The sequence below is a fragment of the Lutra lutra genome, chromosome 17 (genome assembly GCF_902655055.1).
Source record: "Lutra lutra chromosome 17, mLutLut1.2, whole genome shotgun sequence".
NCBI lineage: Eukaryota > Metazoa > Chordata > Mammalia > Carnivora > Mustelidae > Lutra > Lutra lutra.
Genome location: NC_062294.1, coordinates 52,405,729 through 52,428,739, shown reverse-complemented (window position 1 = coordinate 52,428,739; position 23,011 = coordinate 52,405,729). Strand labels below are relative to the sequence as shown.

Here is a 23,011-nt window from a genome sequence, read left to right as displayed (position 1 = left end):
CAGCGCACATGAGAGGTGCTGGGCCGAGTCAGACAGGCAGAGTGGACCTGGGAGCGGAGAACAGACCTGGAGATTATCTAAAATACAGCAACAGACTGACCAAAGACCTCAAACCCAGCCCCAGCCCCGTGGCAAAAGGATCTAGATAACCGCCATTTCCTCAGGAATCAAGCACTGGACTCACTCCTCTCAAATGGCTTTATTTCCCCAGTGTGGGGGGCTGCAGGTGGGATCTGTGATCCCTGAACCCCACGACCCCGCAGCCTTCTCCCGCCCAGCGGGCTGTGGCAGCGCCTTCAGAAGAGCAGTGCCTGGGCTCGAGGCCGAGCCTCCCGGAGTCGGACGGGTTCTGGGAGGAGCTGGGCCTGGGTGGTTCGCAGTGGATAACACTCCCTGAGGGGGTCCTGACAGCAGCTCCGTGGTCCTCCGCCAGCGTGGGGCCCACGTGCAAGACAAGGCCACGCGGTGCAAGGGTGAAGGACCAGCTAGGACTTTGGGAGCAAACACTCCCTGTGGGGACGACTCCTTGAAGTCTGCCAGCAGGGCTCAGTCTGGAGGGAAGAGAGAACAGGTGGTGGGATGGAGAAGACGACAAAACGTGGGCGGCTGGCAGGAAGGAAGCACGAAAAGCCCAAAGGAAACAGAGTGCACCCCAGGACAAGGGAAAGGCAGCGCGCGGGAGAAAAACACTCAGAGATAGAGGAGCAAAAGCCCCAGAATGTGCGGTGGTGACCACAGAGGCCAGGGATAGGCACAGGCGCACCCCACAATACTGACCTTTAGGCCCAGACCAGGCTGGTGGCGGCGGCCCCCCTGGGGGCAACAATGTAGAGCGGCTCAGGGCGTCAGCCACCCAGCCCAGGACGCGGCTACAGTGCTGCACCTGGGGAGCGGGAGGGACAGAGGGTAAGAGACCAGAACCCACACCACCCCCCTACCCTGGCCACACGCCCCCGGCCTGGCCCGGGAGTCCTCACCTCCTGCTCCAGCCCTTTCAGACGCTGCTCATACTCCCGGATCCGCCTCAACTGCTTCAAGGCTGTGTCCACCCTGCAACCCACAACCACCAAGGGCATCAGACCCAATCCCGCCGCCCGCTAGCCCCGCCCACCTCGGAAGCCCCACGCCCGCAGGCCCGCCTTCCTCCCCAACACTCTGGCTCCGCCCCACTCGGGCTCCACCTGGAGCCTGGCTCCTCCCTCCTCCCCCCCAGGAAGCCCCGCCCTCACTTTTGCGAAGTGCGTTTCAGACGCTCGGAGTCGCTCTCCCGCTTGTCCCGCGCTCGAGCCAGCAGGAAATTCTCCTTCTGCACCGACTCCCACGTCAGCAGCCTCCGCTCTGCTTCCTTGGAGAGGTAAACCCCTGGCAGGGGGGGTGAGGGCAGAGTCAGAGGGCCTGCCGCCTCCTCGGCTCAGCCCCACCAAGGCCTCCAGGGCGAGCCGCTCAGACCACGCCCTGTGCAGGTCTAGGCCACACCCTAATACTTAACACCTGCCCCCCCCAACCACCTAATCCTTGCCCACGTAGCGCTCCCGGCCATCTTCCCGCAGCCTGTCCGTGCTCTTCCTTCTCTCCAGGGCCTGACCCCTGTGCTTTTCCCTTTCGCATCAAACCCCGCTCTCACGAAAATGTTCGACGACCGGGGAGGGCGGCAAGCGGGACCGACGCCTGCGTAGTTGCCGGATGAGGAGGCGCACGTGAGAGATGATGATAAGGGGCGGGGCCAGCGCCGGCCGAGAGTGAAATTCCCGGATGAGGCTGTAGCGCTGAGCCTTCCAATAGAGGTCGCTGTTTCCCTGTACTTTGCCGAAGGTGTCGCTGTGGGGAGGAGAGGTCAAGGGTCACCAGAGGTCAAAGAGGGCAGATGAAGGTTAGATATTAGACAATATGTTTGAAGTCCAAGGCAGCAGGCAGATGTCAGAATCATTAAGGTCAGAGGTATTACAGGATGCATTTATTAGGAGCTGGATTAGGAGGGCAAAGAGATGTCTGGGGTCAAGGGGAGACAACGTCAGGAATTAGGGTAGAGGTTATAGACAGGCTCAAAAGTCAGCTAAACACAAATAGCTAGAATCAGAAATGAAAATGGAGACATCACTATGAACCCTACAGAAATAAAAAGGATTATAAGAGAACACTATCCCAACTGTACACCAACAAATCAGATAACCTAAATGAAATAAATGGACAGATTCCTAGAAACATACAAATTACCTGACTCAAGAAGAAATAGAAAATCTCAAAAGACCTAGAACAAGAGATTAAATCACTCATCAAAAATGTCCCAACAACAAAATCCCAGGCCTAGATGTTGTTGTCGATGAGTTCTATGAAACATTAAATAAGTAAATAACACCAAGCCTTCTCAAATTCTCCCAAAAAAACTCCAAAAAAAAGAGGAGAGAACAGTTTGTGAGGCCAGCAGCATTACCAACCCAGATAATGATAACACAAGGAAGCAAAATTACAGACCAATAGTTTTTATGGATACACACACAAATATCCCCAACAAAATACCAACAGACCTACTTCAGCTGCATAGTAAAAGGATTATATACCATGACCAAGTGGGATTTACCCCAGGAATGCAAAGGTGCCTCAGCATACAAGAATCAATATAATACACCACCGTAATAGGACAAAAAGAGAAAAAAAACAACCACGTGATCCTCTCAAGTGGCAGAGACACAAAAAGGCATTTGACAAAACCCAACATCCTTTCATGGTTTAAAAAAAAAAAAAAGAAATCAGATAGGATTAAAAGGAAAATTCCTCAACATGGGTATAGGGTACTTATGAAAAACCTACGGCTAACATCATACTCAATGAAGAAAGACTGAAAGCTTTCAGCTAAAATAAGGAACAAGACAAGGATGCCCACTCTTACCACAGCTCTTTGTCGTTGTACTGAAAGTTCTAGCCAAAGCAATTAAACAGGAACAAGAAATAAAAGGCATCCAAATTGGAAAGGAAGACATCGAACTATTTCTTCTCACAAATGACACGATCCTATATATCAAAAATCTCAGAGAATCCCAAGAAAGCTACTAGAGGGGCGCCTGGGTGGCTCAGTGGGTTAAGGCCTGCCTTCGGCTCAGGTCATGATCCCAGGGTCCTGGAGTCGAGCCCCACATTGGGCTCTCTGCCTGGCAGGGAGCCTGCTTCCTCCTCTCTCTCTGCCTGCCTCTCTGCCTACTTGTGATCTCGCTCTGTCAAATAAATAAATAAAATCTTTAAAAAAAAAAAGAAAGAAAAGAAAAAAGAAAGCTACTAGAGCTAATAAGCAAATTCAGCAAAGTTGCAGGGCACCAGATCACCAACCAAAAATCAGTTGTGTTTCTCTACACCTGCAGTGAACACTGCCACGTCTGCCAGCCAAGGACTGCCAGCAGTCTGCCAGAAGGTAGGAGAGAGGCAGGGAACAGAGTCTCCTTCACAGCCCTTAGAAGGAACCAATCCTACCCATACCTTGGTTTTGGACTTACAGCATCCAGACCTTGTGACGGAAAAGTTTCTGTTACTTAACACCATCCACTTTTTGTTACTTTGTTAGGGAAGCCCCAGGAAACTAATACAATGGCTAATGGCCAACTAATTTTTTTTTTAAGATTTTATTTATTTATTTGTCAGAGAGAGAGAGTGCGCACAAGCAGGGAGAGCAGAAGGCAGAGGGAGAAACAGGCTCCCTCTGAGCAAGGAGCTCAATGCAGGACTCCATCCCAGGACCCTGGGATCATGACCTGAGCCAAAGGCAGACGTTTAGCCAACTGAGCCACCCAGATGTCCCTGGGTGACAAGTCCATTTGATATGGAAAAAAAAATAGTCTCTTAGACAAAGAGACCTGGAACAATGGGATTTCTGTGTGCAAAAAGAACGAAGTTGGGCCCCACATCACATCCATATACCAAAATTAAGTCAAACAGACCAAGAAACTGAATATAAGAGCTAAAACCATAAAACATACAAGTGACTCTTTATTACCTTGGATTGGGAAATGGGTCCTTAGATACGACACCAATAGTACAAATAAAAAATTTTTAAATTTTTGTGCATCAAAGGGGATTATCAAGAACAGGAAAGGGGCGCCTGGATGGCTCAGTGGGTTAAGCCTCTGCCTTTGGCTCAGGTCATGATCCCAGGGTCCTGGGATCGAGCCCCACATCAGGCTCTCTGCTCAGCAGGGAGCCTGCTTCCCCCTCTCTCTCTGCCTGCCTCTCTGCCTACTTGTGATCTGTATGTCAAATAAATAAATAAATCTTTAAAAAAAACAACAACAACAGGAAAAGACAACCAACAGAATGGGAGAGGGGCACCTGGGTGGCTCAGTGGGTTAAGCCTCTGCCTTCAGCTCAGGTCATGGTGTCAGGGTCCTGGGATCAAGCCCCGCGTCGGGCTCTCTGCTCAGCGGGGAGCCTGCTTCCCTTCCTCTCTCTCTGCCTGCCTCTCTGCCTACTTGTGGTCTCTGTCAAATAAATAAAATAAAATCCTTAAAAAATTAAAAGAAAAAAAATCAAATACCAGTTCGCCCACTAGCTAGGACGGCAGCATTGTTCTGAAAAGGAAAATAACAACTCACGGCAAGGCTGTGGGGAAATCGGAACTCTCCTACATCACTAATGAGAACAGAAAATGGTGCTGCTGCTGTGGAAAACCGTTCAGCTTCAAAAAGCTAAAGAGAATTGCCACAGCGTGCCCAGCATCCTACTTCAGAAATATATCCAAAAGAAATAAAAACAAGAGACTCGAACAGGTACATGAACACTAATGTTCAGTGCAGCATCATTTGAAAGAGCAAAGGGATGGAAACAAATGAGTGTCCACGAACGGATGAACAGATGAGGGAACGGGATAGACTCGTACAATGGGATAGACTCGTACAATGGAATATTATTCAGCCATGAAGAGAGTACTGGTCTGTGCCGCAACTTGGATAAACACTGAAAACTTTATGCTAAGTAAAATAAGCCAGACAGAAAATGACAAATGTTGTATGAATCCACGTATATGAAACCTCTAAAATAAGCAAATTCCTAAAGACAAAAAGTGGGCTCCAGGGGGCCAGGTGGGTCAGTGGGGAGCAGGAAGTTGCCGCTGGCTCATTGGGGACACATTGTGTGTCTGGAGTGATAACATTTTTTGGAAGTACATAGTGGTAATGGTTGTAAAACATTATGAATTTAATTAATGGCTCTGAATTGGTACACTTCACATTGGCAAATTATATGTATTTTGCCACAAAAAAACCTTTTTTTTTAATGTTCTGCCTGGCTCAGAGAGAGGATCAGAGTTCACAGTCCAGGTCCAGGCAGTGTCTGAATTCTCGGACTAAAGACAGAACTGATTAGGCTGGGGTCGGGGTCAAGCTGGGACAGAAAGTCACACTGGGGTCAAGGGTCACGCTGGGTGAGGTCAGGTCAGAGAGCAGTCTGGCCTCACCTGAACATGGCGATGAGCAAATTGAGCAGCAGGATGTTGGCCACCAGCAGGAAGATGATGAGGAGGAGAACCACCAGCCAGTTGGCATAGAGCGAGACGCAGGAGCCTGCCTGAGCCCCCGGCGGGCGAGCCCAGAAGCCATGCTCCGATGAGCAGTTGACATGCTCCATGAGGGCCACTGTGAAGGGAGACAGAGACCAGAGAAAAACAGAAATTCAGAGGGGTGTGGGGGAAAGAGAGCCAGAGAGAGACCCAGAGACAGGGAACAGAGAGACGAAGAGAAAGGAGGACAGAGTCGCATAGAGATGAAGGGGGTAGGGGCTACTCAGAGACCTAGAGAGAGAGGGGGACTGAGACGTAAAGAGGCGGGCATAGAACCCCAGGGACGGAGAGCCCTGAGAGGGGGTACTCGAAGGTGGGGGCGTCAGGCCCTCTCATCCCTCCATACCGTCCATGTCCTCCTGGGGGATCTGCCCAAAGATCTGCAGATAGGGACGGTAGAAGACACGGCGCAGGACATTAGGGAGGTCACGATCCCGGGGCCTGAGGAGCCCCTCCGTGGCCACGCCGTAGGCAACCAGCCACACACCCAGGAAGAAGAGGAAGAAGAACACGTCCTTCATCTGTGGGGTGGGAAGAGACCGAGTCTGGACCCGCCCCCTGGCATGACCCCACCCCAAGTCACGCCCATGCCCACACCTCCCTGCCTCGCCCCTTTCCTCCTCTGGACCCGCCCACCCGACGCTGCCCCCCTCACCATCTTGTTCACGATGACGATCTTGGGCCCGAGTTGTTTGTTGACCGTGAAGATGTGCAGCAGCCGCAGCGTGAAGACCATGAAGTCGAGGCAGAGGACGGTGCGGCCCAGGTCATACAGGCCGGGGGTCAGCCTGCGGTGCGGGGAGATGCGGCAGGGCTCACTTAGGGGTCACGGGGTACAAAGGAAAACCCAGGTCTTCCCAACACCAGGCTTAGGGTGACCCCGGAGGGGCCGCAGCCAGGACCTGCTGATTCACCCCGGGTTTACCCAGATTTCACTGGTACCCGCTTAGGAATGGCAGCATAAATCAGGGTCTTGGCAAAGATTTGGGAGGTCCCCGTGACAATCAAGTCGGAAAACCTGCTGGAATATTTGTCCAACCTATAAAGGGGCAAAATAGAGTTCCAGCAAGTGAGTAAGCAGAAGACAGACGACCTCACGGGGAGAGTGGATAACGAGAACATGGTTCACAGAGGGAGGTCGGATGGCCAACAGCACCAACGACCCCTATGGGGAAAATAAAACTGTATCCCTATTTGCATCATGTACTTGAACCCTGAATGGATTAAAAACCTAGAGTGAAAGGCAAGGGACGCCTGGGTGCCTCCGTGGGGGTTAGGCCGTGATCTCAGGGTCCTGAGATGACACCCGCCTTTGGCTCTGTGCTGAGTGTGGCCCCTGCTTAAGCTTCTCTCTCTCCCCCTCCCTCCCCCAACTCTCTCTCTCAAAAATAAATAAAAAATAAAGGTACTTAAAAAACAAAAACAAACCTAGAGTAAAAGGCAAAACATGAAAATCTGAAAATACAGAATTTCTTCATGAGCTTGACTGGATGAGCTGTCACAAGACAACAAAACCTTCTACGCAAGTGATGTGTAAAACCACAACATAGGGAAAGACTGATGAGTTTGACTACTCTGAAAGATAAAATTTCCGTCCGTCAAGAGATGACATAAATACGATAAACAGAGAAAGGCAAAACTGCCAAAAACGCACGACCTCAACTTGACCACAAGGGCACCTGAGACAGACTCAAACGGAGGCAAGTCCTACAAAGTAATGGGGCTGGCCTGATCAAAAGTGTCAAGATCATAAAAGCCGAAGAAGGATCGAGGAACTGGGTAGGCTCCTGGGATAGAAAAAGGACATCGGTGGGACAACTGGTAAAGTTTAAGATCTCTTGGTTTTGATAAGGGAAGATGTTGACGTCTGAGGATCTGGGTGAACGGTATAGAGGAATTCTTTGTACTGTTTTTGCCACATTTTTTTTTAAAGATTTTCTTTATTTATTTGACAGAGTGAGAGAGAGCACAAGGAGGCAGAGAGGCAGACAGAGGGGGAGGGGGAAGCAGGCTCCCCGCTGAGCAGAGAGCCCGATGCGGGACTCGATCCCAGGACCCTGAGATCATGACCTGAGCCGAAGGCAGAGGCTTTAGCCCACTGAGCCACTCAGGCGCCCTGTTTTTGCCACATTTTTTATAAGTCTCTGGTTATTTCGGGACGCAAATGAAAAGAATAAAAGAATGTTTAAGATAATATACAAAAGTGAAAAGATGAGCTGCAGACAGTGAGAAGGTATTTAAAACAAAACCACCAAAAGGGGGGCACCTGGGTGGCTCAGTGGGTTAAAGCCTCTGCCTTCGGCTCTGGTCATGATCTCAGGGTCCTGGGATTGAGCCCCGCATCCGGCTCTCTGCTCAGCAGGGAGCCTGCTTCCCCCACTCTCTGCCTGCCTCTCTGCCCACTTGTGATCTCTGTCAAATAAATAAAATCTTTTAATAAATAAATAAAACCACCAAGAGGTTAGGGTGCCTGGCTGGCTCAGGGGGCAGAGTGTGCAACTCTTGATCTCCGGGTTGTGAGTTCGAGCCCCATGTTAGATGTAGACATAACTTAAAAATAAAATCTTAAAAAGAAAAAAAAAAACACCAAGGGTTAGGAGAGAGCACCAACCCATCCATACACGTACACAAGAGATCAACAAACATAAATGAACATGTATTTTCTAAAATGGCGGCAAGCCTATGAAAAGACATTGACAGAGGGACAAGTGGCCATTTGCTATGAACAGATGTCCAAGCTAACTAGTAGTCAGGGATGCATAAGTTTTAAAACGAGAAGTCATTTTTACCTGTCAGAATGGAAAAAAGATAGAAAAAGATCTAAAGGTTAAATTGAGAGCTACAAAAATTTTAAAGATTGAAAATACCCGGTATTGTCTGTCAGGCGCGTCTCAAGGGGCACCCTCTTACCCTGATGATGGGCATGTATGTGGGCGAAGCTATTCTACAAGGAAATCTATCCACGTCAAGAATATATGTACCCGGGGCGCCTGGGTGGCTCAGTGGGTTAAAGCCGCTGCCTTCGGCTCAGGTCATGATCCCAGGGTACTGGGATCGAGCCCCGCATCAGGCTCTCTGCTCGGCGGGGAGCCTGCTTCCTCCTCTCTCTCTGCCTGCCTCTCAGCCTACTTCTGATCTCTCTCTGTGTCAAATAAATCTTTAAAAAAAAAAAAAAGAATATATGTACCCTTGGGGTGCCTGGGTGGCTCAGTGGGTTAAGCCTCTGCCTTTGGCTCAGGTCGTGATCCCAGGGTTCTGGGATCGAGCCCCGCATCAGGCTCTCTGCTTGGCAGGAAGCCTGCTCCCCCGTCTCTCACTCCCCCTGCTTGTGTTCCCACTCTCGCTCTGTCTCTCTCTGTCAAATAAATAAATAAAAATCTTAAAAATAAAATATCACTGATATTCCTAAAGCATGATAGCACATGGCTCTTTCATCTCAAAAGATATTTTTTTAAAAGATTTTATTTATTTATTTGACAGACAGAGATCACAGGTAGGCAGAGAGGCAGGCAGAGAGAGAGGGGGAAGCAGGCTCCCTGCGAAACAGAGAGCCCGATGCGGGGCTCGATTCCAGGACCCCGAGATCATGACCTGAGCCGAAGGCAGAGGCTTAACCCGCTGAGCCACCCAGGCACCCCTCAAAAGATACTTTAATCAAAATATAAGAGAAACAGGGGCGTCTGGGTGGCTCAGTGGGTTAAAGCCTCTGCCTTCGGCTCGGGTCATGATCCCAGGGTCCTGGGCTTGAGCCCCGCATCGGGCTCTCTGCTCAGCGGGGAGCCTGTTTCCTCCTCTCTCTCTCTGCCTACCTCTCTGCCTGTGATCTCTGTCTGTCAAATAAATAAATAAAATCTTAAAAAAAAAAAATAAGAGAAACAGAAGCATAGTGTCCTGCAAAACTTTGTTATCTTGCTCTTGGAATAAATTATTCATGCTGAGTTACTTTGTAGCATCTCTAACAGCACAGAGGAAGCAAGCCTCTGTCAACGGAGACAGGTAGGGAGGGAGTCACTGCTGTTAACGATCCAGATTATAAAACGGGGTGTCAGATCCCTTCCGTCCTTGGAAAAAGTCACTAGGTTGTGTCCACAAAGCTCTTTGTCTGCTCTCTTCACAGGAACAGTGTCCTAACTGCTAGGACTTAAAAAAAAAATAATAATAATAGTTAATAAATAAAAGGAAAAGAAACTTCATCAGCTAGTATCTGATTATAATGTCATGTTACCTTGAGTAGAAAATGAGACTTTGTGGCCAGACTTTTGGCTTGATTTCTACCTCTTGAAGTTTAGAATTTTTGTCTCACTGCCTTTTGAAAAGAATTCATTCATTCCTTTCATTCTGGCAAGGAGAAGTCTGTCTTGTCTGATCTTTAGCCAACAATGGTCGAAACCCCTTCTTCTGGAATTTGATGCCACATTTTCAAAGACTAAGGTATCTTTGCAAATACCAATATGGAAAGCATGTCAGGACCTATTAAAAAGGAAAAAGAGTTGCAGAAAAATACGTGAAATATAATGTCCTTCATTTACAAAAGTATGTTTATCTGTCCATGTAAAACCACAGAAAAAGAATAAGCAGAAAATGCACCAAACTCAGCACCAAAGGAGAAAGTGGGGAGTCTTGGAGAGACGTGGTTTCTGTTGTGTGTTCCTCATTTCTTTAATCGTGTTCACTGAGGACATACTTCTGCATTTCTTTGGTAATAGGCTATATTTCAAAGATATTTTCTGTTGCTGGGAGATGAGCTAAGTATCTTTTTTTTCTTAAGATTGATTTGTCAGAGAGAGAGCACAAGCAGGGGGAGCAGCAGGCAGAGGGAGAAGCAGGCTCCCCACTGAGCAGGGAGCCCAATGCGGGGCTCGATCCCAGGACCCCGGGATCATGACCGGACTCGAAGGCAGAGGCTTAATGGACTGAGCCCCCAGGTGCCCCGAGACAGATGTGTCTTGAGGAGTTTAGAATCTTCCTTGAGGAAAGAGACTACACAAGCGGTCCTGAGAGCATCATTTGGGAAGGACCGAGAGTCGGGAGAGGATAAGGGAGGACTTCCAGAGACGGAGGCAGCAAAGCGGAGGCCTCAAGGAAGTGTACGTATTGGCTTGGCCAAGGAGAAGGGGGAAAAGTGTTTCAAGAAGGGGGAACAGCATGCGCAAGACCCGAAGACATGAATGCCAAGACCCAAAACATCCATGTTCCCAAGGGTGTTTTTGTTTGTTTGTTTGTTTGTTTTAAAGATTTTATTTATTTGTCAGAGAGAGAGGAGAGCGAGCGAGCACAGGCAGACAGAATGGCAGGCAGAGGGAGAAGCAGGCTCCCCACCAAACAAGGAGCCCGATGTGGGACTCGATCCCAGGACGCTGGGATCATGACCTGAGCCGAAGGCAGCTGCTTAACCAACTGAGCCACCCAGGCGTCCCCCAAGGGTGTTTTGACGTGCCCTTTGCCCTCTCTCTGGACACCACACAGTATGATCTGGAAGCCACGGATGAAACGAACTAACATGACACAGCCCCGTCTTAGCAACAGGAAATATCTGAGGTGAATTCCTGACAATTTGTTTTTTATAAATTAGCTAAGAAGTAAGCAGAAACGGTCAAGGTTTTTATGGACTAAAAGGTGAAAACATTCAAGCTTCCCTGGTGACACCTGAATCTATAGGAGCGCCTGGCGGGCTCTTGGGCGGAGCCTAGGAACTCCAGATCTCAGAGCTGTGAGTTCGAGCCCCACTTTGGGGGTAGAGATGATTGAAAAGATTTTTTAAATCTTAAAAAAAATGTGAATCTAGGGGCTCCTGGGTGGCTCAGTGGGTTAAAGCCTCTGCCTTCAGCTCAGGTCATGATCAGGTCCTAGGATCAAGCCTCGTATTGGGCTTGCTGCTTAGCAGGGAGCCTGCTTCCTCCTCTCTCTCTGCCTGCCTCTCTGCCTACTTGTGATCTCTCTCTCTGTCAAATAAATAAATAAATCTTTAAAAAAAATGTGAATCTATAAAATTGACCCAGGAAGACGACCCGAATGACATTAAAGCCACAATGTAAAATTCGCAAACACAAAACCTAGAATTTGGCAAAATTCAATACAGACAACACCAATGATGAGCCAAATATTTGTTGTTCGATTTACCCCAAATAATAATTAACAAAGTTGAAATATTTTCAAAAACTGAAACTGAAAATGACTGAAATGAGTTTCACTGCCCTGGGATAAAACTGGTCCAGGAAGTTTGCGGAAGCTGGGAACCCCTCCCTTGGTTAAGAGCTCATCCCACTGGTAAAGCTCGGGTTACAGTGTTACGATTACGAGGATAACCCGGATTATTACTGCGATCCGCTCCGAGGGGCTGGAGCCTAGATGCAGAGAAAGGAGTGGGGCACGGGCCTGCAGAGCTGGGCAGGCCGCCACCGGGCAGCGCCCCCAGGACCGGGTGTGGGGGTGCGGGGCAGCCCCGGGAGGCAGGCCCGGCAGCTCAGAGTAGGAGGAGCCTCGTGGGGACGGACTGGAGGCCAGAGACATCCTGGAGGCTGGGCGGAGGGCCGGGCGGGAGATGGGGACAGAGGCGGGGGCAGAGCGGGGAAGGTGAGCTGCGCCCCGGCCTGGCCGGGAGACTGGGGGAAGACTGTGCTCTGTGGGCTCCGGGTGCCACCGCGGGGCCAGGTCTGGGGACCAGAGAAAAGCCCGGCAACCTGCAGATCTAGAGAAACAGCAGCCGCGGCCCTAAAGCCCGGAACCCAGGTGTGAGCGAACTAGCTGCTCGTCGGCCCCCCTGGAGACTGTGCTGTCGATCAAGAAGGGACTTTGTTTCGGGATGGAAAAGCAGGGTTGGCTCCGGCCCAGCCGGGAGGCGCGGGGGCGGCAGGTGGCGGGGACACTCACCGACAGCCCACGCCCAGGAGGAAGCAGGTGAGGGCCACCAGGTCGCACTGGTTCCAGGTGTCGGCGAGGTAGAGGCTCAGCCGGCCGCGCAGCGGGGCCTGCTGGGGGCCGGGCCCGGGCCCCCGGGTGGCCAGGCTGCCCCAGCCGCCGCCCAGGCCCTGGCGGAACTCCTCGCAGAGCAGGGTGAAGGCCCAGAAGTAGAGCAGCAGCTCCAGGGCGCCGGGCGCGCCGGGCTGGAAGTCGACGATCAGCACCCAGGCGAAGAGCAGCAGAAAGAGGAGGTAGCTGACCACGTTGCCCACGAAGGCGGTCACCGGCGCCCCCCAGAACTGCGGCCAGCGGCGCAGGCGTGGGGGGCAGACCCCGCAGCAGGCCCCGCGCCTGGGCTGTCCCAGCACCCGCACGGCCTTCTTCTCCCGGGGCTCTGCCAGCCTGGGGGGAGGGGGAAGGGAGGAGGCTCAGTCTGACCTCTGAGCCCCTCTTCACTGTCACTAAGACCTCTGACCTTTCACATCTGACCTCTAACCCTGCCTGACCTGAAACCAAATCCCGGGTCAACCATCTCCTTGACGTTTGACCCCCTATATCTAACCTCTGCCCTCTAAGATCTCCTTCAGGCAAGACTGCTGACCTTCCACCTCTGACCTTCTCCACCCTCCGACCTCTGGTGCCTTGGAATGACCTCTGACCCTGGTCTGGCTTCTGACTCCGAATCCCTCTTCTTTCACCTTCGCAACCTCTGACTCTACGTCTGACCTTGGACCGTCCACCGGACTTCCGACCCCCTCACTTTCATGAGCTTGGCTCCTCAGGTTTGAAAGCCCCTGCCTGAGTATTAACGTCCACCCCACAGATCTGATGTCAGATCGTCCGGCCCAGGCTCCCTGTATCTGATCTCAGAGCGAGCAGCCGTATTTGGCTTCTGGATTCTGACCTTCTTGGTCCGCTCCCCTCTCTGACCCTTCTTGTCCGAGCTCTGACCCTCTGTCCCAATTTCATCCTGACTCTTCATTTGGACCTCAAATGCCAAAATGAATAATACGCATGAAGACAAACTCAACCAGCTAACGGGAAAAGTAAACTGGCTTGGGAGGCATCTTCTTCTCATAAACCAGGCAGAAAGATAACAACCCCAAAGTGGAAACAACCCAAATGTGCATCAACTGATCAAAGGTGCATCAGCCCAAACGGGTCCATGAAATGTGGTCTATCCATTCAGCGGAATATTATTTAGCGCTGAAAAGGAAGGGCGCACCAATGCGAGCCACAACGTGGAGCAATCCTGAAACCAAGACGCTAGGTTAATGAGACCCATCATAGAAGACCACACAGTGTGTGGCTCCGTTCATACACCACGTCAGGAACAGGGAAATTGATTGAGACGAAAGTCCTGATAACGAAAGTTACTGGCCACTGAGGGTGGGGGGAGGGGAGGAATACAGAGTGACCATGAAGGGGTACAGAGGCTCTTGTGATGGTGACAAAAATGTTTTAAGATGGATTATGGTGACAACTGCATAATTCTGTGCATATACTAAAAACCACTGAATTGTAACCCCTTAAATGGGTGAACTGAATAATATGAGGATTTTATCTCAGTAAAGCTGTTCTCAGGAAAACAAGAGGAGGGTATTATAAAAGCTGAAGAAAGTGCGATGCAGAGAGGACAGAAAGTTCCCTAACATTGAGGGAAAACAGACCTGGTATTTTACTTTTCACCCTCTGCAGGGCCCTGGAAACAAGAACGTGTGGTCAGAATGCTTCCTGCCATCCGCCACCTTGAATCAGGCACAACCAGGCCTCACAGACTCTGGGGCCCATCTTGAGCCTCTCTGGGGAAGGATCCAGGAATCTGTCCTTTTACAAAGCTCACCATGGAGGTGGCACTCCCCAGCAGCTAAGAACACAGCTTCAGGAACAAGATCTGGGTTCAAATCCCAACTCTACCACCTACCAGTCACATGAGCTGAGGCAAATGACTTAGTGCCTTGGTGATTTCAACTGTGAAATGGGGATGATAACAGACTCTACTGCATAGGGTTGTTGAGAAAATTAAATAAGCTGTTTTTCAAAAGGATTTAGCACACTGGCTACCCTCTGTAAGTGTCTGTAGCATCGGCTGTCGTCACCATCACTGTCATCATCATCATGATGCAAAAGTTGGGAACTCCCTGGGCAAGGACATCATGATTGGTCCTGACACTGGGGACTTCTAGCCAACCTTCTTCAGTGGTCCCAACTCCTTTCTTAGTTTTCTCTTCTATCCTGACAAACATATTGTATTCATTGTGCGTTGTCTCAGAAAAACATGTTTGCATATATGTATCTCAATTTGACTGCTCCTCGAGGCATGTAGTGGGTCTTACAGACTTCTGGCTTCTGACCATGCTTTGAATAGTTACCTGAAACATTTTTCATCTGGAATATTGGGGGCCAGGGTCCTTTCCTTTTCTTACTACATCGCTAAAGTAGAGAAGGAGGGTACAAGGAGGAACATAAATGTGGGCCTCTCTCCCCTTTCTCCACTACCAGAGATTCAGACCCTGATGCTCATACCCACCACTCAGCAAGATAACTGAGACATGGATCAATAAGAAATTCCATTAACTGACTCCTTACTACGTGCCAGACGCCATGATGCTGACTCCTTACTACGTGCCAGACGCCATGATGCTGACTCCTTACTACGTGCCAGACGCCATGATGCTGACTCCTTACTACGTGCCAGACGCCATGATGCATTCTCTGCATTCTCTCCTGGCTGCTCCCCCAGGCGCTGGGCACACTGAGCTACTCCACATGAAATATTTTGGTTCCCTCTCGGTGGGAGGACCAGGAGTAAGGGATTACCATATGCCTCACTTCTGCCCATGAGATGTGGGCACAAGTGACACGTGTCCCTTCCACATGAGGCTATAAGACTAAGTACCTGGTTTGCCATTTCTCTTTTCCCTCTGCCATGAGACCAGCCACGTCCCAGCTCGGAGGGGCTCCCTCATCCCAAAGTGGAAACCAGAACGGAGCCAAGACACAGACAACCCAAAAATGGGGCAGGAGGAGTAAGCCTTCATTGTTGACAGTCACTGAGAGTGTAGGATGCTTTCTTTTTTTCTTTTTCAGACTTATTTACCTATTTTAGAGAGAGAGAGAGCACCAGTGGGAGGGGCAGAGAGAGGGAGAGAGAGAATCGCAAGCAGACTCCACACGGGGCGTGGGGTCTGATGCAGGGAAGGATCTCACAACGCTGAGATCACCTGAGCCGAAACCCAGAGTCAGACGCTCAACTGACTGCACCGCTCAGGTGCCCCTACCTGTTCTCCTTTGCACCCTGCCCAACCTATCTGACAGAGGCACAGCTTTCCACACACATCCATTTTACAGAAAAGAATCCTGAGGCTTGGGGTCACTTCTAAGGTCAAAGTTAAGATTTGAACCCAGGTCTGTTCGGCTCACAGCCAAGTCCCTCAGCATCTCCACTCTGTGGCCTTATCAGACGTTTGATAGATGCTTGCTTAGGCCTGGGTACCCCAGCATAGAGATTTAAGAGCAAAGACCCTTGGAGTCAGGAAAAAAAAAAAAGATGGAAGATCTCTAAATGAAGCAAATCCACCTGATTCCACTTGCTACGTCAAGATGGAAGAACGTGTAACATGAAGTAAACTGGCTTCCAGTGAGGACCTCCTTCGTGGCAGAACCAAACCTTGACCCAAGCCTCGAGCTTGGCATTTGGGAAACTTCCTTGGTTTCTTCAGTGGTTTCATGAAGCCATCACCCCCCGAAGCTCCACTTCTCCCCTCCGGCTTTGTTGCCAGCACCTGGTGCTCCTGAAGCTGCCCAGGGTGCCCCAAATCACTTTACCCCACCTCACTCACCCAACAGGGCCTTCCCCGTTGAGGCTCCGATCTATGTCGAATGCCAGGTCCTTCTGTACGGACTCCTCCTCTGACTTCCTGGCATGGAGAAAAGCACAGAGTGAGGAATGGGGGCAGGGGTGAGTGGAAGAGGAATTCTCCAGAAAGAGACCCAAACCTCTTCACCCAGAGGCCTGGCAGGGAGACAGTGAGGCACTTTCCAGAGTCAGCCCAAAGAGACCTTCTCCCGGAGCCATGGCCAAAGGGCAGAGGAACTATTCCCCCAGAGGCACTGCAAAGAGCCCCCCCCAGGAGCTCACCTCCCAGACACGGCCCCAGCCTGGGGGAGGGAAACAGAGCAAACAGGGAGGGAAGCACAGGATAGACCAAGTAGGAAGGCAGCCAGAAGTGAGCAGGAAGGAGAAACCGAGTGCCCCCCTCCTGCCATTCTAATCCCAGGGGACTGACCTGAAGGTGATGAGGTTGGTGTAGATGAGTGGGGGGCAAAAGAAGGCGAGAACCAGGGCCCAGATGGGAGTGGTGCTGTCCATCTCCCCCCACCACTTCTGTGTCAGCAGAGACTGTGGGGTGTGAGGAGGATTAGGAGCCTGAATGTCCCCCACAGCCCCTTTCTAAAGACCCCAGGCCAGAACTGGGCCACAGCTGCAGCATCAGCGCAAGCGCTCAATATGGCGACCAAAACTACTGGGGATGGGGGGCAGGAGGTCAAAGGTGAGGATGACCTGCCCAAGGTTTTAGCTGGTAGAGTTAAACAGCCACCATTTATTAACACAACATGCTAGATACTGGGCTAAGCACTTCACATAGGTTAGCCCACTTCCCCCTCACCACACTCCCAGAACCAGTAATGATATTTTCTCTCTTTTCACAGATGGCACAGGGGGAGGTTAAGCAAGAGGCCCAGGCTGGAATCCACGAGTTTAACCACTATTCGAAGCAAAGAGCTCTGGGTAAGTAGGTGAAATGCCAGCCAAATCATTCTGACAAGTGAGGATGGGGCTTCCTGTTGGGGTAAGTGGACTTCCTGTACTGATGGTGGGACTCTGAGCCCATCAGATTTTTTTTTTTTAACTAAGCTTTACACCCAGTGTGGGACCTGAACCCTGAGATCCAGTGGTGTGCTGTAACTCACTGAGCCAGCCAGTGTCACGCCCTTATCAGATTCACATTAAGGATACGGAGAAGAGTTTTAAATGTCAGGATGGACATGATGGGAGAGACGTGGGGGCAAGCAGGGCTTCCTGAAGGAGAGGATTTCCTATGGGAAAGGTGGGCTTCCTAAGCCAAAGTTTGTCTATGCCTAAAACACTAGGTAATTGTTCAGTGAGGTCATTCTAATTGTGGAGACCTGGAAGCAAGAACCCCTTAAGGAAGTGGGAGGGACTTCCTATAGATGACTAGGGCTTCCTTTGGAAGAAATGGGATTTCCTGTGGGAGTGGGAGGACTTCCTGTGTGACAGATGGGACTTCCGGTGGTCACCAGGAATTTCTGTTCAGGATAGAACTTTCTAGGAGGGTGGGCTTTGCTGTGGGAAGGTTGGCTTTCCTGTGGCAGGGGGTGCTTCTTCTGGGAAGTGCAGCCCTTCTGGGAGAGAGTTTCTGGAGGACGGGTGGTCTCCAGGAAGAGCGGAGGCTTGTCCATACCATTCACTGCCCACAATGGCAGGGGCTTCTCCTCCATAATTCCCGAAGTTTCCAGGTGGGAACTGTGTGGGGTGTTGGCGCCTCAGGTGCTTACCTGTACCCCATCCTGGGCAAAGAAGGCACGGGCATCAGCCTGCATGGCCAGCTGGAGGCAAGTGGCATCCCCCCAGAGTGGGCAGCGGCGGAGGAGCAGGCGAGCGGCCCGTTTCTCGCTGCTGCGGTAGCACTCACCGAAAAGGTCTGGCGCCGGGAGATTTACGTGGGAGGGAAGAAAGGGAGTGAGGACATGGTGTGAGAGGAAAGATGAGTGCATTGAGGAGGAAGGAGCAGGGTTGGGAGAAGAGGAGTGGGGAGATGCACAACTTCCTGCATGGCAGCTCCCTGTCCCCTGCCGCCCGACACACCCATGCCTTACTCACCAACGCCCAGACCCTCAAACTTGGCCGCCAGGTCCTTCCTCCGTGCTGCCTCCTCAGCCTCAGACTCCAGGCGTGCCAGCACTCGGAGCAGCAAACAGGCCCCAAGAGCTGAGGCCACAGCGTTAGAGCCCTGGAGAGGCAGAGAGAGGGGTCACAGACGGGGACGGGGAGGGGGGCAAACCTGTGGTCACGGGAAAAGGAAAGAACCAGAAGTCAGGAATTAACCAGGGTCATCAGTGGCCAAGGATGACGTAGTGTTTGTAGATGAATCTGGAAGAAGCTGGTGGTCATCGGGTGAAAAATGTCCAAAGTCAGGTTGTTTGGGGACCAAGGGCTGAGACAGAGTTAGAATGACATCAGAGGTTAGAGACAGGTCAGGAAGTGGCTGGTGATGTCACCTAAAATGGCAGAGTAGAGAACTTCAAGACTGTGTCTCTCCACAAAAGCAACAGATAAATTGCCAAAAGCTGTCAGAGGCAACTTTCTCAGAGCTCCAGAACCGAACATAAAACTTACAACAAATAGGAGAAAGCTCAATGAAGAGAGAAAACACAAGTTTCAGCAAAAGAGCCCTGTGACATGTGAACTACTGCTGTCAAGTCCACAGCTCCAGGGCCGCCTGGAGGGCAACAGCCCACACTCTCGGTGCGAGCTGTTGCTACCAGAAGGGGCAATTCAGATCTGACTCTCAAATCACTGTGGTTGCCCATGTGGACTTAGCTGTCCCTGGAGGGTCAGCTCAAGGGTTTGTCTTCATTTCACTGTTTTGGGGGCTTTTCCCCAAGCAGAAATGGCTCCCCAAGTGGTGTTTGAAAGCATTTCGAGACAAATGCATTAGCCTCAGCTGACTGAAGCCAAGAATAACATTCAGGGTTCAGCAAAAACTGGAAAGTGGGGAGGGAAGTGGCTGAGGAAGGAGCTACTCCGAGGAATAAGGGGCTTGAAGAGATCCTACATGGATCAGGGAAAGGCCACCCACATGACCAAGACTGGGTGCAGGCTCAGAAAAGTCCAAAGAAAACCCTGAGTGTTCACCTCTTGTGGAACTTTCACCCCAGCAAAAGCAGGAAGTGAAGGCTAAGACAGAACTGTACACAGCCTGCCTGAGTATTGAAATACAGCTCCGACTTGGAGCCCATCTGCAACCCAGCGGTGTTTTGCTCCCCAAGCCCAGCTTGGGCACTTAAGGAATTCTCTGATGAGTCACTAGCTGGCCACCTAGCTAACAGAACAGGGACTTCAGTGGCCACACATGACAAAGCATACACAAAAGCAAAGCCTTTACACAAATAGCGCAGAAAAGTCACTAAGCAAACACCACCACCAATAGCTCATAGCAAGCTACAACAAATCCCAGAGGAAAGGATAAGCTGGTTTCCAGAGGTGCCACATTATAATATTCAAAATGTCCAGTTTTCAACAAAAAAACTATGAGGCTTGCAAAGAAACAAGAAATTATGGCATATTCCCAGGAATAAATAAATAATAACAATAATAATAATAACAATAATAATAGAAAAAAGAAAGAAAGAAGGAAAAGAGAAGAAAAAAATCAATAGAAACTGTCTCTGTCAAGCTCAGACTTTGGACTTAACTGCATAAAGATTTTAAATCGATTGCTTCACAAATACTCAAAGAGCTGAAGGAAATAATGGACAAAAATGAAAGAAAACCAGGAGAAGGATGTCTTACTAAACAAAGAATAGGAACAGAGAGACAGAAATTATCAAAAAGGAACCAAGTTGGGGCGCCTGGGTGGCTCAGTGGGTTAAGCCGCTGCCTTCGGCTCAGGTCATGATCTCAGGGTCCTGGGATCGAGCCCCGCATCGGGCTCTCTGCTCGGCAGGGAGCCTGCTTCCTCCTCTCTCTCTGCCTGCCTCTCTGCCTGCTTGTGATCTCTCTCTGTCAAATAAATAAAATCTTTAGAAAAAAAAAAAAAAAGGAACCAAGTAGAAATTCTGGAGGTAAAAAGTACAATAACTGAAATGAAAAATTCACTAACAGGCCTCAACAGCAGCTCTGAGGAGGCAGAAGAAAGAACACATGAAGTTGAAGACAGATCAGTTGAGATTATCTGGTTTGGGTGCAAAAAAATAAAAACCAAGAATAAAGAAAAATACACAGATCTGAAGAAACGTGTGGGGCACCATCAACCATACCAATATATGCATAATGGGAGTCCCAAAAGAAGAAGACAGGGAGAAAGGGCTAGAAAAGAATATTTCGAGATTGAAAAAATGTTTCGAATTATAAAGATATTTTGAGTTTGGGGGACTAAAACTCCCCAAATTTTGATGAAAGACATGGATCTGCACATCCAACAGCAAAGAAAACAAAGCAGGATAAATTTTCAAAGAGATTCACACTGGAAAAACATTATCATCAGGGCGCCTGGGTGGCTCAGTTGTTAAGCGTCTGCCTTCAGCTTGGGTCATGATCCCAGGGTCCTGGGATCGAGCCCCACATCAGGCTCCCTGCTTGGCGGGAAGCCTGCTTCTCCCTCTCCCACTCCCCCTGCTTGTGTTCCCTCTCTTGCTGTGTGTCTCTCTGTCAAATAAATAAATAAATAAATAAAATCTTTAAAAGAAAGAAAGAAAGAAAAACATTATCATCAAATTGTCAAAAGCTGGGGGTGCCTGGGTGGCTCAGTTGTTAAGCGTCTGCCTTCGGCTCAGGTCATGACTCCAAGGTCCTGGGTTCAAGCCCCGCATCAGGCTCCCTGCTCAGAGGGAAGCCTGTTTCTCCTTCTCCTGTTCCCTCTGCTGGTGTTCCCTCTTTGGCTGTGTTTCTCTGTCAAATAAATAAAATCTTTTTTTTTTTTAATTGTCAAAAGCCAAAAACAAAGAGAGAATCTTGAAACCAGCCAAAGAGAAGTGACTCATCACACATAAGAAATCTCAGTAAGATTAACAAGTAGACTGTTGTGCTGAAAAAAAAAAAAAAAAAGATTAACAAGTAGGATTAAATAATGATAATATATATAATTTTAAAACTCAGAAGATAACATGGGAATAAAACTTCATGACCTTGGATTTGGCAATGGTTACTTAGACATGACACCAAAAGCAAAAACAAAAACACAGACAAATTGGACTTGATCAAAATTTAAAACTTTTGTGAATCAAAAGACACTATGAACTGAGTTAAAAGACAACTCACAGCAAAGGAGAAGAGATCTGCAAATCATATACCTGATAAGGGATTAATATCCAGAGTATATAAAGAACTCATACAATGCAACCACAGAAAATAAGACAAACCAATTTAAAAAATGGGCAAAGCAGGGGGCAGGAGTGGCTCAGTCAGTTAAACATCTGACTCTTGATTTCAGCTCTAGTCATGATCTCAGGGCCATGAGCTTGAGCCCCTCGTTGGGCTCCATGCCGGGTGTGGAGCCTGCTTAAGATTCCCTGTCTCCGGGGCACCTGGGTGGCTCAGTGGGTTAAAGCCTCTGCCTTTGGCTCAGGTCATGGCCTCAGAGTCCTGGGATCAAGCCCCACGCTGGGCTCTCTGTTCAGCAGGGAGCCTGCTTCCCCCTCTCTCTCTGCCTGCCTGTCTGCCTACTTGTGATCTCTGTCAAATAAATTTTAAAAATCTTAAAAAAAAAAAAAAAGACTCCCCCTCTCTCCCTCCCCACTCACTTTCTCTCAAAAAAAGGGGAGGGCCCCCAAAGGACCAAAACAAACATTCCTCAAAAGATATGCAGATGGTCCATAAGCACATGAAAAGTTGCTCCATGTCACCAATCATTAAGGAAACAGGTCCGGGACGCCTGGGTGGCTCAGTTGGTTAAGCCACTGCCTTCGGCTCAGGTCATGATCCCAGCATCCTGGGATCGAGTCCCACATCGGGCTCCTTGCTCAGCAGGAGGCTGCTTCTCCATCTACCTCTGCCTGCCACTCTGTCTGCCTGTGCTCACTCTGACAAATAAATAAATAAAATCTTTAAAAAAAAAAAGTGAAATAGGTCAAAGCCACATAGGGACGGCAATTACAAAAAACAAACAAACCGAAAATACCAAGTGTTGGCGGAGATGTGGAGAAATTGGAACCCCTGTGCCTCGCTGGTGGGAATGTAAAAGGGTGCGGCCTTTTACATACAGTATGTACACTGTATGTACATACACATACAGTGGAAGACAGTATGGTGTTTCCACTACAGCTTAAGCCTAAAATTATTATCTGATCCAGCACCCCCATTCCTCGATGTGGCCTCAAAACAGCTGAGAGCAGGGACTCAAGCAGATACCTGCACACCGATGTTCCTCGCACTGTTATTCACAATAGCCAGAAAGCCCAAACAACCCATGCGACCATCAAGAGGTGAACAAAACGTCACACGCTGACAAATGGAATATTATTCAGTAACGAAACGGAATGAGGCGCAGATACGCCCTGCAACTTGGATGACCCGTGGAAACACTATGCTGAGCATAAGAAATCAAGAGCAAAGGGCCACCTACGAGAAGATTCCGATCTATAAACATCCAGAAGAGGCAACTCTAAAGTCCAAAGGGACTAGTCATTGCCGGGGGCTGGGGGAGGAGGCAGTGGGGACTGAGTGCTAACTGGATATGAGGTTTCCTTTTGGGATGACGAAAATGTTCTGGAACTAGACAGACATGGCACAACACTCAGTGTGCTAAAGGCTACTACTGAATCGTACAA

At 49.6% G+C, this 23,011-nt stretch overlaps 1 protein-coding gene across 3 annotated transcripts in view; it reads right to left on the bottom strand.

Moving 5' to 3' along the window:
- Nucleotides 1–184: 184 nt before the first annotated feature.
- The window catches only part of TRPM4 (transient receptor potential cation channel subfamily M member 4), a 38,110-nt gene continuing 15,283 nt past the window's right edge, over nt 185–23,011 (bottom strand). For 2 of the 3 annotated variants that reach the window (XM_047709967.1, XM_047709969.1), the window contains 13 exons: nt 18,345–18,474; nt 18,020–18,165; nt 16,729–16,841; nt 16,282–16,359; nt 12,410–12,841; nt 6,195–6,327; nt 5,886–6,060; nt 5,438–5,615; nt 1,625–1,818; nt 1,230–1,362; nt 978–1,050; nt 778–883; nt 185–551 (listed from right to left, as the gene is read on the bottom strand). In XM_047709967.1, the coding sequence (XP_047565923.1) occupies nt 547–551; nt 778–883; nt 978–1,050; nt 1,230–1,362; nt 1,625–1,818; nt 5,438–5,615; nt 5,886–6,060; nt 6,195–6,327; nt 12,410–12,841; nt 16,282–16,359; nt 16,729–16,841; nt 18,020–18,165; nt 18,345–18,474 (1,896 nt within the window). In that variant the 3' untranslated portion in view covers nt 185–546. Of the gene's footprint in view, nt 552–777; nt 884–977; nt 1,051–1,229; nt 1,363–1,508; nt 1,819–5,437; nt 5,616–5,885; nt 6,061–6,194; nt 6,328–12,409; nt 12,842–16,281; nt 16,360–16,728; nt 16,842–18,019; nt 18,166–18,344; nt 18,475–23,011 lie in introns of those variants that run through there. The other variant, XR_007123752.1, reaches the window with a different exon arrangement.